This window comes from Brachyistius frenatus, unplaced genomic scaffold (genome assembly GCF_029030835.1).
Source record: "Brachyistius frenatus isolate BFR_SWC_R1_liver_20210118 unplaced genomic scaffold, ASM2903083v1 Contig_43, whole genome shotgun sequence".
Lineage (NCBI taxonomy): Eukaryota > Metazoa > Chordata > Actinopteri > Embiotocidae > Brachyistius > Brachyistius frenatus.
The window spans coordinates 2,183,887-2,199,022 of record NW_027210642.1 but is presented as its reverse complement, the minus strand read 5'-3'; the positions used below and the strand labels follow the sequence as shown (position 1 = coordinate 2,199,022).

At 40.9% G+C, this 15,136-nt stretch overlaps 2 protein-coding genes across 3 annotated transcripts; one reads left to right on the top strand and one right to left on the bottom strand.

The window, feature by feature from the left end:
* The first annotated feature begins 3,785 nt into the window (after positions 1-3,785).
* Positions 3,786-6,900, top strand: ccdc137 (coiled-coil domain containing 137). Its single transcript, XM_069702889.1, has 6 exons — positions 3,786-3,944; positions 4,160-4,305; positions 4,394-4,619; positions 5,166-5,248; positions 6,056-6,135; positions 6,236-6,900. The coding sequence occupies exons 1-6, from the start codon at positions 3,874-3,876 to the stop codon at positions 6,431-6,433; spliced, it is 804 nt and encodes a 267-aa protein (XP_069558990.1). The 5' UTR covers positions 3,786-3,873; the 3' UTR covers positions 6,434-6,900.
* A 2,498-nt stretch (positions 6,901-9,398) lies between these two features.
* Positions 9,399-13,685, bottom strand: LOC138623390 (G-protein coupled receptor family C group 5 member C-like). Of its 2 annotated transcripts, XM_069702888.1 has the most exons (4): positions 13,057-13,685; positions 11,449-12,455; positions 10,360-10,460; positions 10,047-10,268 (listed from the first exon to the last, which is right to left on the bottom strand). In XM_069702888.1, the coding sequence occupies exons 2-4, from the start codon at positions 12,425-12,427 to the stop codon at positions 10,140-10,142; spliced, it is 1,209 nt and encodes a 402-aa protein (XP_069558989.1). In that variant the 5' UTR covers positions 12,428-12,455; positions 13,057-13,685; the 3' UTR covers positions 10,047-10,139. The 2 variants fall into 2 exon arrangements, with proteins under 2 accessions (XP_069558988.1, XP_069558989.1); XM_069702887.1 differs by having other exon boundaries at positions 9,399-10,460.
* Positions 13,686-15,136: the final 1,451 nt, after the last annotated feature.

The following is a 15,136-nucleotide window of genomic DNA, read 5'->3' as shown; positions in this document are numbered from 1 at the left end:
AACTGGACATTTCTGCGACAAGGAAAAGCACTCCATTTCTAACTGTTTTGGCTTAAACTGCAGTGGTCTGCTCAAAAAGTGTCCAAATTATGATCATCTGTCTCAGCACGGAAAATAAAGATAATGTGTTGCTTCACCCTCCATCAGCAAACAGAGTATTTCCTCATACATTATCTAGAATTATAAAACCTGGATAAATAGTGGAGGGAAATGGAGAAAATCAGAAAGCATCTTATTTGAGTTAAGGCAGTTTAGGGCAGAGGGATTTTCTGGCGGCTGCACAGTTTTCCTTTTAACGGCTATTTTAAAGTCCACTAAAGGCTCTGGTCTACTGTTTTGTCTGGATAGGAGATAACTAATCTGTAATCTGTTGTTTACATTAGTCAACATCAATTAATGTGTGTTTGAACTCTTGTATTCATCTAGTGTGAGTGGCGCTCCAGGTTTTGATCACCTCTGACAGCTAAAGAGACCGTTGCTGGCTTGGTCTGTAATCGCCCAGATGTTGAGCAGATTGTATTACAGTAGGCAGTAAGAATGTAATGCTGGAGCCATACTGCGACATCAAACACCTCCTCTGGATTATCACCCATAAAAAAATAGGGAGTGCGGTTGCCCCACACCACTCAAAGCAGTTGGAAGATAGACGGAGCGCAGATAGGGGATTATCAGGACCTCCCATTCACACTGTGGGTTATTATTATAGAAGATGCACATTTGAAAAGACACATCAGAAGCCGAAGTGGGATGCAAATGTGTGTTTCTGCAGCAGTGTGCACATGTGCTAAAGGACCACAGTGTGTCACCGCCCTGCATCACTGACGTGGATGCGAGCAGGTGGGGGAATGGCTCTGGGAGTTTAAGGAGGCAGTTATAAGGGAGTGCTGCCCAGGTCACGTTTTCTCAGTGTGTCATTGTTGAAGGATCGTACCACAGAGTGTGTTCTGCTGCTCTGACCTGGACAAAACCCCGGCACTACTTCACAAAAAGGTATCGTAAAACTCAAAGTCTTCACACTCTATTTCACAGTACAGGCAATCAAAGTGAATACAGCAGAATGCATTTCTTCAAATATAGGCATGCATCAGTGAGAAAAGTATCATCTATCTGCTGTTTGGGGACTAAACCTTGGTGTCCCATTTTAAAAAGATAAATCATTTGCAGATTTAGCTAATTAAAATTCTAACATTGTTAGCAGGTTTACTTTAACTGAAAGCATGTGTGCTTGCTTATTAAATTTCCAATTTTGCTTGTTTCTCAGCTGCGTCTACATCTTTTTGTTTTTGTTAGGTGAAAATGAGGATGGAGCAGGTTGTGGCCCTTCTCTGCATAATCTCAATGTGTCAAGCTCAGATATGGAAACAGGAAACTTCTCGTTGGGACCCTAAAGGTCCGGGCTGATGTTGTGTCACATTCTGCGATCTGTAAACGATTATCAATAATGCTACACGTCAAAAGCTCCTAAATCATTGCAGTGTTTATAGAATTTATAGGTGAATATGATGTACATACTCTGACTGTGTATGTCTGCGTCCAGCAGAACAAACCAACAGCAAGACTTGCTCCAACCTGACTCAGGTACTGGACAACTGGAAGTTTGCTATTTTAACCCAAGTGAAAGACCTGCTGATCAATGACCACGCCTCTGTTCTCCCCGAATATAACAGGTGAGTCTTACTGCCATGTGACTCTATAGCAGCGGTGATAAACAAACAATCCAGAACAAAAAATTAAAAGCCTGAAGACTTGCGTAAGTGAGAGGTGAAATGTGCAACAATAACAACACTCAGTGATGTCACTGAGCACTTTATTGGTGCGTAGGAAACTAGGAGTTGTGTAACTTCCTTTGCTCCACACATGACCATGGACCTGTCAGAGCCAATAGTGTGATCTATGATAGCTGGGGTGCACACCAGGCCGACTCTGCTATGTAAATGACCTCACTGCAGAGACCATGCCAACAGAAAACGGGAATTGTTTCAGCCTCATGTTCTGGCGAACACTGGAATCCTGGCACGCATTACTCCAACTGCCTGACCTTTTCCTCTGGAGAAGAGGCTCTGGACCATGATGCCAACAGCGAGGACCATATTTAATGTGAACAAACTCAAGTAGCCATTTTTGTTGGACTGCAGTAGGCTCGATGTTCCTTCATTAGTATCGGCCAAAAAAAATTCTATTTTTATCCTTTCATCTTTTCTAGAGGGAGCTCTGTTCCTTTTATTTGTTATCCTGATGTTTCCTGCTGATGACGGGGGCTGTTTTTGCTTAAAAGCATCTTGTGACTTTCATGTTTATATAAATTTGACATAGTCCCTCTTTTAGTTATGTTTTGCCAATAAACAAGCTCATGAAGCTTTGAAGTGGCAAAGTTCTTTGTGTGGTCATTCAAATACTGAAATAATCTAATCATTTGTACTTTCCCAAATGTTTGCACGTGTGCAGGATCCAGCCTCTTTCAGATGCTCTGAGAGACCTCTACAGGCAGTTTAACAATCTCAAAGACGAGCTGGGGAGCCTCTCCACAAAGTTTGACGGAGTGGAGGCATTTGTGGATGATCTTAAGGTCGGCAGATTGACCATGCCTCAGCGGCCCATACAGAGGATTCCCGCCAGCTTTGCTCTGAGGTCTCCACTGCAAAGACAGATGAGGGCTGACAGGGGGATTATGAGTAGGCCAACACCGATCAGATCGAGGAGGAGAGGGCCACAGAGACCTTAGACCTGTTGCCTTTTGTCTGGTATCAATGCTGACGTGTTAAACAAGAGTTGCTGATCTACATATTTTTCAGGAATAGATGATTATATTATTTTATTAATGAGTGTGATGTGACAAAAGGTCGAATAAGACTGCTTCATGGTCAAGAAATCATTAACCATCACCTTTCTGTATAAAGTCACATTGAACCACAAGGTGGCAGCATTTATCAGATTATCTGTCATCCTGCTGCTCCGTGTCTGTCGATAGCTGGACATGAAGTCACATAATGGTAAAAGATTTTCTCAAGGTGTTTTATATAACACATTATATGGATTTTTTTTTCTTCACATTAATTATCATTGCATGACCTTGGTTTGTATTTGATTTTTCTATCTAATTAATTAATAAAACCAACTTTTATGAAACACTACTGGATACAAGAGTTTACTATATGTAATACATTGGCCGCTTTAAACAGGATTGGAACACGGTGCAACAGCCTCAACATTAAACTATCACCCATGTTGCTCTTCAAGGGCTAGAAACTAAAATTGTTAAAAGTTAAATGGATAATGATTCCCTTTTTTTCCCCGCTTTTTAATTTTTCTTCATGCCCTATACAAGCTTTCATATGCTGCACCACGATGCGACCATTCACTGCTGAATAATGGTGGTGCCTTAATCTGTCACTCAAACAATATCAGGGCATTCTCATTTTGATTTTAAAGTTAAAGCCCGATGAAATGTCACATAAATATGACCAATGTTTCTTCTGATTTAAGATTGGCGTTAAAAGGAAACATCGTATTTCCACAGACCAATTTCATTGCTGAGTGATGGTAGACCACCTCAATGTACCACCACAGACTATATGGATTAAATATTGGATTGTATTGAAGTTCTGGAGAGGACGTGTTATCTATGCTTGTTTCAATACCTTAAGAGAACGAGCTGTATAAAGAGTACACGTATGTCCTTTTTACATTTGCGAGGGTACACTTCAAACTCTATGCCAGTTGGTGGCGGTAATGCGCCGTAAAGTCTGTTTGCCAACCGCCATTAAAAACAAGAAGAAGACTTTTTTTTTTTGTATTATTATTTTGAAGTGGGCGCTTACAGTTCCCCCACGTGCGTTTTATATTTTGTTGTGCATTCGTATAAAGCCGTCTATCATGGGTAAAAATAAGAAGAACAAAAATAACGAGTCGGGAAAGCGAGCGGGCAAAGCCGGACAAAACCCGAGGTAACTAACGTAAGGTGACGTAAACGTGTAAGAGTTCAAAAAAAAACAAAAAAAACAACTGCGAGTTAAGCTCGCCAGCAACGGCAAGCTAGTCCTCGTTGACTTGGTTAACGTCAAGTCGGTCGCAAAGCTGCGAGAGTTCAATTCAACCTGTCAAAATGTGTCTGCAATATGCGCGTCTTGTTTTCCACTGTAATGTCTCCAAACTCCTTCAGGGTTAAGAAACTCAAAGGAGACGGCGGATCCGGGAAAGCCGAGCCCGAGGACCACCTCGAACACATCCCCTTCAGGCTCCGAGAGATCATGAAGAGCAAGGACAGAATAAAAACGGGAGCCCCGAAGGCTAAAAAACACCAAAAAGGTTGATTTATTGATTTATTTTGTTAAAGAAAAGTTTTCAAAAGCCTTATTATGCATTTTTAAGACTCGTGACAACGGTTGTCTTTTAGCTTTTTCCTCTCCCGGTAAGCCGGATGATTCCCGGGACGGAGACATACCTGTCCCACGATTCAAGAGGGGAAAGCAGGAAAGCGAGAAAGCGTACGTGCGTCGTATGGAGACGGAGACGAAACACGTCCTGTTCCTCACCAAGAACCAAGTGGAGAGAAAACCCGAGCTGGATCCGGAGAAACAAGAGAGGCGCGCCGACATGGGCAAGTCGGACAAAAAGAAAGAGTGAGGACGCTTTGATTCTCTTCACTGATTTTTATTTTATTTTTATTTATTTTTATTCATGTTTAGGTTGACTTTTCTTCTCTTGTCAGTATTTGGGGTCAAAACCGCAAAAAAAAAAAAAAATTAATCATCAATAATTTTGATTATCAATCACTTGTTTTGAGTCCCTTTTTTTTTTTTTTATTACGAAAATGCCAAAAGTTGTCTTTTAATGTGAATTTTTCCGGTCTCGTCAGTCCTCCCATGATTATAAACCAAATGTGTTTTGGTTGTGGAAGGTTGGTCCTGATAAAAACAATACGTGTTATGTCTTTGAGAGACACCGGTCGACCAATTCAACTAATAGGTAACATAATCGACGGAGTAATAATAATGATTTTTTTTTTTTTTTTGGGACAACGACAAATAAAACCAACAATAAAGCCCGCAGCGTGAAGTTGGAATGTCGGTAAAACAGCAAAGAAATTGTGGAGGGAAATGTTTTTTTTGTCTGGGTTTTTACATCTAATGTGTTTGCTTTATTTGGTCTTTGCCGTCTTGCTGCAGGTATGACAAAATGAGATTACAAAAGCTACAGCAGAAGAAGTTGGACAAGCAAGAGGCCGAAATGGAGAAAGAGAGGTTTGTGGGTAAGAAATGCACGTTTTCTAGGAATATTGCCAAATAGTAAGTAGCATCCAGCAAATCAGCATACAAGTTGGTTGGGAGTCATCCGATTCCATCCCTTCACTTCAACTGTGTACGGCACTACTCTGTGACTGTTTCTAGCTGAAGATCATCTGAAAAGTATCTTGTCTGGGGGCCGTTCAGTGATTTACGCACTTGCACTATCCGAAAAATATATTCGGTAACTAAGTGGAAGTCAGTGTAAAGATTTAAGAAACAAAAAAAAACTTGTTCTGCACCTGTATTTTGAATTTGCCGTAGTTATCTGATGTTTGTTGCCCTGGAAATGAATTCCAGCTAAAGTAACTGCAATATTTTTATATATACACAATAGATCGTACCAGTATGTGTAGTCTGAAGAGGCTGTTCACAGTGACGCACACAGACAGTACCAAACTACACTGCAGTGTCCTGCTCACACAAACTTTATTTTCAGCAAAAGCTAGTGTACAGTGGAACATTTAATAGCTAAGGTGCCAAATATCTACCATTGAACTTACTTACACAAAAGACCAAAGACTGAACTCAGAGGATTGAAAAATGGAACCAAATGCAACACCAGATTAATGCTAAATTACTCTGTGTCTGCTGGATGTGTGAATAGTCATGTTTCAATTACAACTTTTGTAAGCAAATAATATATAAGCTGCTACATTTTTAACATGTCGATTTCCCCGAAGTGGCTAAACGTTTTTAATTGAGGCAATTAATCACGCTGAAGTTGAATTAAGACTTTTGTATACTTAAATTCTTGCTTTCTTTTTTCATAGATTATATTCCCTTTGGTGAAGTTACAATGGCCCCACCATCTTTGAGCGCCAAGCCCAAGAAAGCTCCGGTCAAATCTCAGGTAACAATGCTTTGCAAGTGATCACACGTTGTCTCGCTGCCATCAACGCTCGAGTAACCGGCTGACTGTTTTTTCCTCTTCTACCTCCATGATCGAGAAGAAGTCAAAGCACCTGCTCCTCAACTCTCTGCTTGGCCACGCCACAGTCTCCACGACCAAGCCGTCGATGGCAAGACAGAGAATCATGGAGGAGGAGAGGCAGCGAGCAGTGGAGGCCTACCGTCATCTCAAGAAACGGAAACAGCTGCAGCACGAGGCCAAGACGGCCAGTCTGGAAAAACTGAAGAACCCTCAGTGATGCATCATGTCACATACGGTCCATGTCAATGACTGAAGTGAGGAGTGAAGCGCAGAAACTGACATGGTAATCATTAGCCGACTGTATAGCCATGTTTCCACAACATGGCACCGACTCGGCTTGGCTTTACTCAGCAGTACTCGCTTTTGGTACCAGGTACCTTTCTGGATTTCGATTGCGTTATACCATCGTGGAACTGACGTGCCACGTGGGGCACTAAAACCACAATTAAAATACCTTTCAGGGAAAGACCCAAACATTTGCATCCATAGGCCACCGGGTTTGGTAAGTAGTAAAGAACATCAACCCGACACATTCATGATGACATGCTTCGTTAAAAAGAGGACAGCACCTTCCAAAAGCTTAGTGTGTTAAAGTGTTTTATACAAAATTCAGCTGATCACCTGTAACTACTGAAAAATAAATGCGAAGAGGTGGCTTTTGTTGAGTTCTCACCCTTAACTGTGTCTCATGGTCACTGGCAATTGTGTTTTATTTGCATCTTTAGGTTACCACTTTGACGGACATTCAGATCATTTAAGGTTATTTCCAGGAAAAGATGAAGCTCTGGTTGTTTTCAGTGGACCCACTAGATGGCAGTCCTCCTGTAGAAAGCTGGCTGCCTGATGTTTGTATGGAGCAGACAAAACATTATTGGTGCCACGTCATGCCATGTTATATTTGTATATCTATGGCTGATACATGCAGTCCCGTAACATATGTTAGTCAGTGTTCAATGAGGAAATGATCACAAATTATGTATCAAATGTATAAAAAAAAAAAGTTAGGAAAAAAAAATCTCACCATAAGGTTTATTTATTAGCCATTCTGACACATGATCTTCATCAGCATGTAGAGATTGCCGAGTGCTCAAATCACTTTTTTCCTGAGCACTCCGATGACCTAAACTCGGAAACAGCTGTATGAAAAAGAAAATCGCACTACCAGGCCTATTTTTGAAGCATTTGGCATTATCATCATATGACTTGTTTCCCCAGCTGTTGTTTCCAAGGTAAAAGTTAACTTTGAACCTCAGGAATAAGAACAAACATAACATTTTGTCAAATAAATAACCTTTTTTCCAATTTTGTTTCCCTTTGTACCTCTGAGAGCCGGAATCTGGGAATAAATAAATCACATTAGCCTTTTTAAATACGGAACACTTATTAGAGCCTGGCACAGCTGTTTACGTTTGTAATCCTTAAAAGGTTTACCCTCATGAACGAGGCCTTTGTTTAAATATCGGGCCGCTGAGACAAACTGCACAAATTCAGATGTGTTCTTTGAAAGCTTGATCATTCAAAGTATCCTGAATCTAAAAACACAATATTTTGGTGATATTTTTTGCAATCATTAATATCACCAGATGTTATTAACTCATAGTAGTGACCGTCTGTTGGGTTCATTTGAATTGAATCAGCTCGACTAGTAAAACCCTCCTTTTTTTTTCTCTCTCTCTCTCTCTCGTCTATGTTTGTCCTCTGAGGGTTGTCACAGTGACGAGGAAATGTATTAAGTGGGGACAGCTGCTGGTGACCGGGAGTGCCGAGTCCCTTGAGCTGAGTACATCCACCACTGGTCATGTAACCACCTGTTTGCAAGACGGCTACTCATGTTGCTTTACATCAGCTGCCGGTGAAAGATAAGGATTTTGATTTCTGCTCAAGGACCAGGACTTAATATCTAATGCACCCAACAAGACCCTGGCAAGGTTTCATGTATTTATATTTCAAAATGTCTCTTCTGCGAGCTGACATCTCACAAGTCGCCCCTGTGTGTGATGGGTAACACCCAACCAGAGCTCCTCTGGGACAGCCTGTAATAATGTCCATTAATCTAAAGCTAACCAGTCGGTGACGTTAACCAGAACAAGAGGCAGATTTGTTGGGAAACGCAAAGAAAACACTGTCAAATGTCTAAATGCTTTGTTTATTTTAAATCTAGGTACATTGTTTTTCCTTTTGTATGTTCAGCGTCGGGTTGTTTGACAAGGCTGCACGGCCTATCTGCGTGTTGCTTGCCAGATCTTTGCATGAATTAGCCTGTGTGAACACAGTGGGGATTGCAGGGTGCAGGCACGAAGCATCCCAGAGGAAAATCTCAATATTTGCGCACGTGTAAAGTTCAATTCCGTGCTGTATAATTTCCAGTTTGTGAGCAATTTCTTTTCCGAGCAAGTGCTCCTGGCTGCTGACAGCACAGGCCGGGGGAGTAATTGGGAGGGAGACGATTCAGCCCGCAGCGACAGCTCACTCCGACACTCTGAACAGAGTGTGTGCGTGTGTGTGTGCGTGTGTGTGCGCGTGACAAATTGTAAGCAAATAATTGCACTTTTTGATGTAAAGAAGGAGGACAACTCATTTTAAAGTCAAAGCAGTTGTAAATGCCAATTTGTTTAAAACATTAATTCACTGTACTACTGACTAAATTTGAATATATTAATAGATCTATTCAGCGATTCTAACACTATTTCAGCTCCAAGTTCAAACCAGAAAGAACATTACTTAGATTTACAATGGGACTTTGCTATTTGGGTCTAGCAGCACAACAACATTTAATCTCAGTGCCACCCAAGATATTTTTAACCCTTGCAGCGGTGTAAATACGTCCTATAACACAGAATAGGAGACAGTCCCAGCCTGCGGCATCAGCTGAAGCTTATCAAGCCAATATATGCAAATAACTACTGTGGAGAGTACGTTACGTTATTAATGACACTTCCTCTTTTTATATGTTACTGGCCTCCATGTGAGTTCCTACTTTTTACAATCCAAACAGCAAACGCCTACACAAGATTTAAGTAGCTTTTGTCGGTTTAATAACTTATAACTTACATAAAATTACATTTTGTAAAACTCCAGGACACTACAAAATCATATGGCTTTCAGAGGAAGTTGTAATCACATTTTTCAAATAAAGAGTACAAGCAGCAGCTTTAACAAGAAAAAAAAAAAATACACATTGGTGAAAATATTATCACAACCTTTACTAAATTAAACACATTTACACTGCAAACAACCTAGACCAGCCTTGTCTACTGTTTTTCCACCATCAATCGACACTTAGTCGTGTGTTTTATACATCGCTATGTTCTGGGTTTTAGATTTTGAAAAAGTCTGAATAGTTTTTGGTCTTCCTCGTGGCTAGGTGGTAAAGTCATGGCTTTTCCCACAGAGACACGTACATGTCACACTTCCTTTTGGGTGATTGTTTTTTTTTTGGGGGGGGGGGAGGGTTAGTGATTGAAGCTCCAAGTGAGCAAAGCTGGTTTATCAGCAGCAGAAAGGTTAGAGTACAGAACTGAAATAAAGCAGCTGAGGCACAACATTTTTTTTTTATATGAAAAACTTATATTTGGCTAGTTTTATAAGGCATCTAACTCTAGTGTTGTCAGAGTTGTTATAATCTTGTACTTGTCATGCTTGGCCCCTGTGCATAAAGCTCAGACAGCAGTTGACGAAATTAAGCGCGAGAAGGCTCGTAGAGCAGCTAGGCCACTGTGTTGTTGTTGTTATTATTATTATTATTATTATTATTATTATTATTATTATTGAAAGCATCTTCCTAAGGAAGAGAGAGAGGAATATGACATTTGATGGTAGGAACTCTGAGAACGAACCCATGGTGAAGATTTATTTCTTAGCTGTAACAACTGAGTGTGTAGGGCGCTGTGCTCTTTCCTCAGTCTGCAAACCTATGACACTCCTTACGATGTATAAAATCCAGCTGAAGGAGGCAGGGAGGTGCCAGCTGCTGGAATCAAAAAGGAGTCTCTGTGACTTCCTGGAATCAAAGAGGAGGCTCTGGCTCGAGCTATGATCATGTTTTGGTCCATCTGTGGAAGCCCAGATATGAGTGGTTATTTTTGATGACATGAGGAGATGCTGTAGAGATATTGTGGTGTAAAACTGTGTTAGCAGACTCACCTTTGACATATCTTTAATCAAGGCTAATTCGGTGGGTTGGTACACGCAACTTCGTAACTTACCATTGTAAACCCCGTATGGAGAGACGGGCTCTACGGGCACTGGAAAACACAACACGGACATGAATTTAAAAGAAAAAATAAGGTCATTGTTTAGTCCATTATTGGATTTTTTTTGTTGTTGTTGTTGTTTTAGATCAGACTTGGCAGAAATTTTTACATCATAGCAGCTTTATACACTTTTTTTTTTTTTTTTTTTAAACATCATACAACAATAACATACTTTAAATGCCATTAAAAAAGATACTCGGACAAGAGTCCCTAACAATAACTTTTGAAATTAACTTAAATTGACCAGTCGAATCAATATTTTCTGAGATAAACAATCAAGCTGGATATTTAAAAAAACTTTAAAAGCACACTGTTGTACCTATTACCTACTTTAAATATGTCGCCTATTGTTCAGTTTGTACTGACAATGCAAGTCTTCCAAGAAACTGCTGTTTGCAAGAAATACGCTATATTATTTAAAGACTTTGTACTGTAATGTGGTGATTGTATCATAATATCAGCCAATGACAAGCTTCACTATGTAGATCGGATTTCTTTCCTAATAAGGGCGCATTATTGGTGAACATTAAACATATTTAGGGATTATGAGCAGTGAAGATGCTTATAATAAACATTTTGGCCTGGCAAATTGTTCATGTCATACAAGATATTTCAACATCTTTTCTTACAAGATCAAGATCACATATAGAGATTGACAAATTTTGGCCTGGCAAATTGTTCATGTCATATAAGATATTTCAACATTTTTTCTTACAAGATCAAGATCACACAGAGATTGACAAATGCCAAATAGCTATTTCATGTTGTTTTGTCAACAACCAAAATTATTAATCTGCCAATTAATTCACAACCTTTTTGTTTTGTACAAAAGGCACATGAAGGTGTTCTGCAGGATGTATTGATGATTATTGATTATTTTTTTATTTTTTTTATTCATACCCATCTGCGTAACCGTAACTAAGATGAGCATAATAACTCCTGTTATTGTCAGATTAGGCAGCCATGTGTTATGATTGACCTGTTAGAGGCTCATCCATAGAGAAGGCACTATTCTCCATGTACACGTTCTGGTGGGTTGTCTCTGGCTCCTTAAGGATGGTGTCATAAACCAGGCTCATGGCAGGATAGATATGGTCTCCTTCATGGGACTGCTCCTGTTCTGGGTCCTCCTGCGTCAGTGAGCAGATTTCTGGAATTGTGTAGAGGAAGAGGAACACCCAGGCATTTGACACCACTGCTACAGCCAGAGTAGGATCATCCCAGCTGGGATTCCCGTACATTCGGTTTCCGTGGATGTACATGGCAATCCAAGCCACCCAGATGGCCAGGGTGAAGAGCCCCGTGACCAGGATGAAGGCTCCATCTCGGCGCCACTGCTTGCGCTTGTGTGTTAGTGAGGGAACCGCCATCAGCACCACAGCCAGCAGCAGAGCCATTACATAGATGAGGGCCATCACAAAGTCCTGGTTGGCGATGCTGCAGGACAGATCAGGGACAGTGACACCTCTGGGTGGGCTTCTGACCACGGTGATGATCAGCCATTCAGTGTTGATGATCACCTCGACAAGCCAGAGACCCAAGGCTCCCAGGCACAACATCCAGCTCCTGGGCCCCCGGCCTCTCCGCTGAAGCAGGGCAAGCCACAGCCCGTGCATCGCCAGGCAGGCTAGACAGCCTGAGAACAGCACTCCAAACAGGAACCGCCGTGCGGCACAGCTGGTTGTGTACCGGCCCACAATAAAGGCAAAAGTAAGTCCGAAGAGGCCCAGTGTGAACACTAAAATGCTGGCCTGCAGGGCCACCATACCTTTTCTTTTCTTGTCTGTCACGAACGGTAAGCTGGCCATAAGAATGATGAACAGGACAAAGGAAGTCACCACACCAGCAGCAGCAATGGCTTCCACCACAACGCCCCACACTGTGGTCAGGTCACACAGATTGTAATATACGGAGCTGATGCTGGAGCCACATCCCTTTGGAGCACTTGTGGGGCCCATTGCTTCACTGCAGCTTTTGGTCGAAATGCTGCAACAGAAATAGTGTGATCACTTTAAACATATTGTTTCATAAGGAAATAGATATCATTTGTGTAAATTCTTACTGTATAGTAATAATTGCTGTGCGTTGAAATAAATTCATTTGACTCTGAAGAATCGAGGACTTGCACCTTGTCTCCCCCTGCCTTTAATTCTAAAACGGAGTCGTTCTACAATGACTTTTAGTCTCAGCTCAGTCTCGTCTCCCAAGAACATTTAATTAGCAGAAGCGCCATCCCACCCAGCAACCGCCATCAGATAAACGAGTGCCGGTCAGTCAGTGATTTAATAGGACTAATTGTTGTTGAAAACGCATTTTCCCGCAAATTCTCTGGTAATTTTTTTTTTTTTTAAGTTTTAATTGAAGTGTTTGTTTATAGGATGCTTGCTAAAAGTATAAATCATTTAATCCCCCTATCTGCCACTGAGCCAAACAGGAAGCTTTTCTTAGTTCATGAAAAGTTGACGTTTTGAATGTCGTTTTACAAAAGCTATAAAAAAAAAAATGACACGTTAAAAATAATATCATGACGATAAGGTTGACTATGTGTAATCATTATGGTGCAAATCAAGCCGCGGTGATGTCTTACCAGGACTCACAGTGGACAGCTCTGCCTGCCTGTCCAACAGGTGACTCGGGTGCTTTCCCTCCGGTGAGGATAACCGACCCTGGAAAACAAACTTGCCTCGCCTAAAGTATTTCTTCGTCTTTGTCGAGTATAAACAGACTTCAGGTGTATTTTGCGTCCTATTCATCCGCGTTCGAGTTTCCACTTGCTTGGATCCACTGGTTATTCCGGGTGGGCTCATGAACAGTCCGCCATCCGCTTCTCCTCTCTCTGTTATTCAAACGTGATATTCGATATTTAGTTCCATCACCAGTTGTTCCAGTTATTGTTATTCGGTAAACGTAACTTTCTCCAAAGACTCGGATCAAATCATTGTGCTCGTTTAGCCAACCTCTGTGCTGTCTGCAGCTTTGCATATTCTGCGAGATTATAGCGTCCGGCCTACTTATTTGTTCCAGGCAGCTTACATCCAAACAAAGGGACCCACTCACACCTCTCAAATGGAACCATTAAACTTGTACAGCTACAGGTTATGCGCCATATGAGCAGTGACCTGTCTGACGTGCAAACACGCTGATGATTATTTACTTGCAGGTTTAGTGACTAGATCTGTTTTAATTTGTCTTTAAAGGAGTTTTATACAATAATCAGCTGCTGCACTTTGAGCAGCAGATTTTTTTTTTTATTTTATTTATTTTTTTTGGAGCTGGCCTACTTTGTCTCACATACAGTTTAAGTTCAGTTTAAATCAAATTCACCTTCAATACACATTGAGCACACTGCTAAGAATAAAATAAATAGCCTACTTTATACAAACATAATCAGGCATCTGAAAAATCTCAACTGCTAGCTCTAATTTCTCTCAAAGATGCTCTGCACAGCAGTCATCATCTAAGGGGAGACTGTATCCAGTGAGCAGAGCCACCTAGTGGAAAATATTGTTATAGAGGTTGACTCCTGCAGTGTTTTTCAGTTCAACAGGGTGAAATGAGATTACACAACAAGATAGATCTTGTTATTGATCTGTTTTAGGCCATGCCACTTAGCAACCACGTGATAAATAAGAACATGAACAGAAACCATTGATTTTAAGCTGTTCTTTTGGAAAAGTTGTGCTCTCCTCAATGAGTGTTTACCCATCTGAAAATTGCGGAAATATCAAATAAATATTGAAGTAACACCACCCATCGATACCTATTTTATTAGGCCTAAAGGTCACATGTTGATATTTTACATAATAGTTTGTGTTTTGCACTATTAAACGGTTGTAGATGTGGCAAATTATGATACACAGTTTGCTTTATATCAAAGGGAAAGTGGGCTCCAAAGGGAAACCGAGGTGTTTTTGACGTATTAATGGATATCTTTATCTTCATTTTACACAACTCTCTTTTACTCATTTAGTCGTTTTAACAGGAAGAAGCTTTTCCACAAAACAGTAAGCCACCCACTACAGTTACTTAATGGATTTTACTTTGGTGCATCACTGAAATGCAGAGATAAATTTGTCTCTGTAATTGAGATGCTCAGAAATAATTCAGTTTGAGACAAAGCAGATTATAGCTTTTCTGCATGTTTCATGATGATTTATACCATCTCTGTTTTTTTCTGTATTTAACAGGGGCATGTCATGTTTTGGAAACCTGGTTAACTGGTGCATTGCCTCCGGGTTCAGCAGTAAGGTCATCCAGGACACCTGGCTGAAGCAAGCGCTGGCATTCAGCCTGTACTTAACGTTTTGTTTATACTGCGTGATGGAGCCCCCCGTGGTGCATCGATCCCTCAATGGATCTCGTCCCGAGGGGTGCTCTTACAAACCCAGCAGCTTGTCAATCCATCTCTTTGCTTTGTGGTCCCGTTGGATTCTTAATAGGAAGCTGAATGAAAGGAGAAAGCAATGTGACCTAAATGAAGGACATGTCCTTTTCAGATACACACGTAAAGAGGGCTTTGGGTTTACTCTGTTGAAGCTATGACAGTTGTTTGAATGGTGTTGGCATACAGCGATTCATTGAACTAATAAACCAATATAAACGTGAAAATATAGAAAATGCAGTGCTATAAAACCCGGTAGACCATTAGTTGATACAAGCCTCATTGT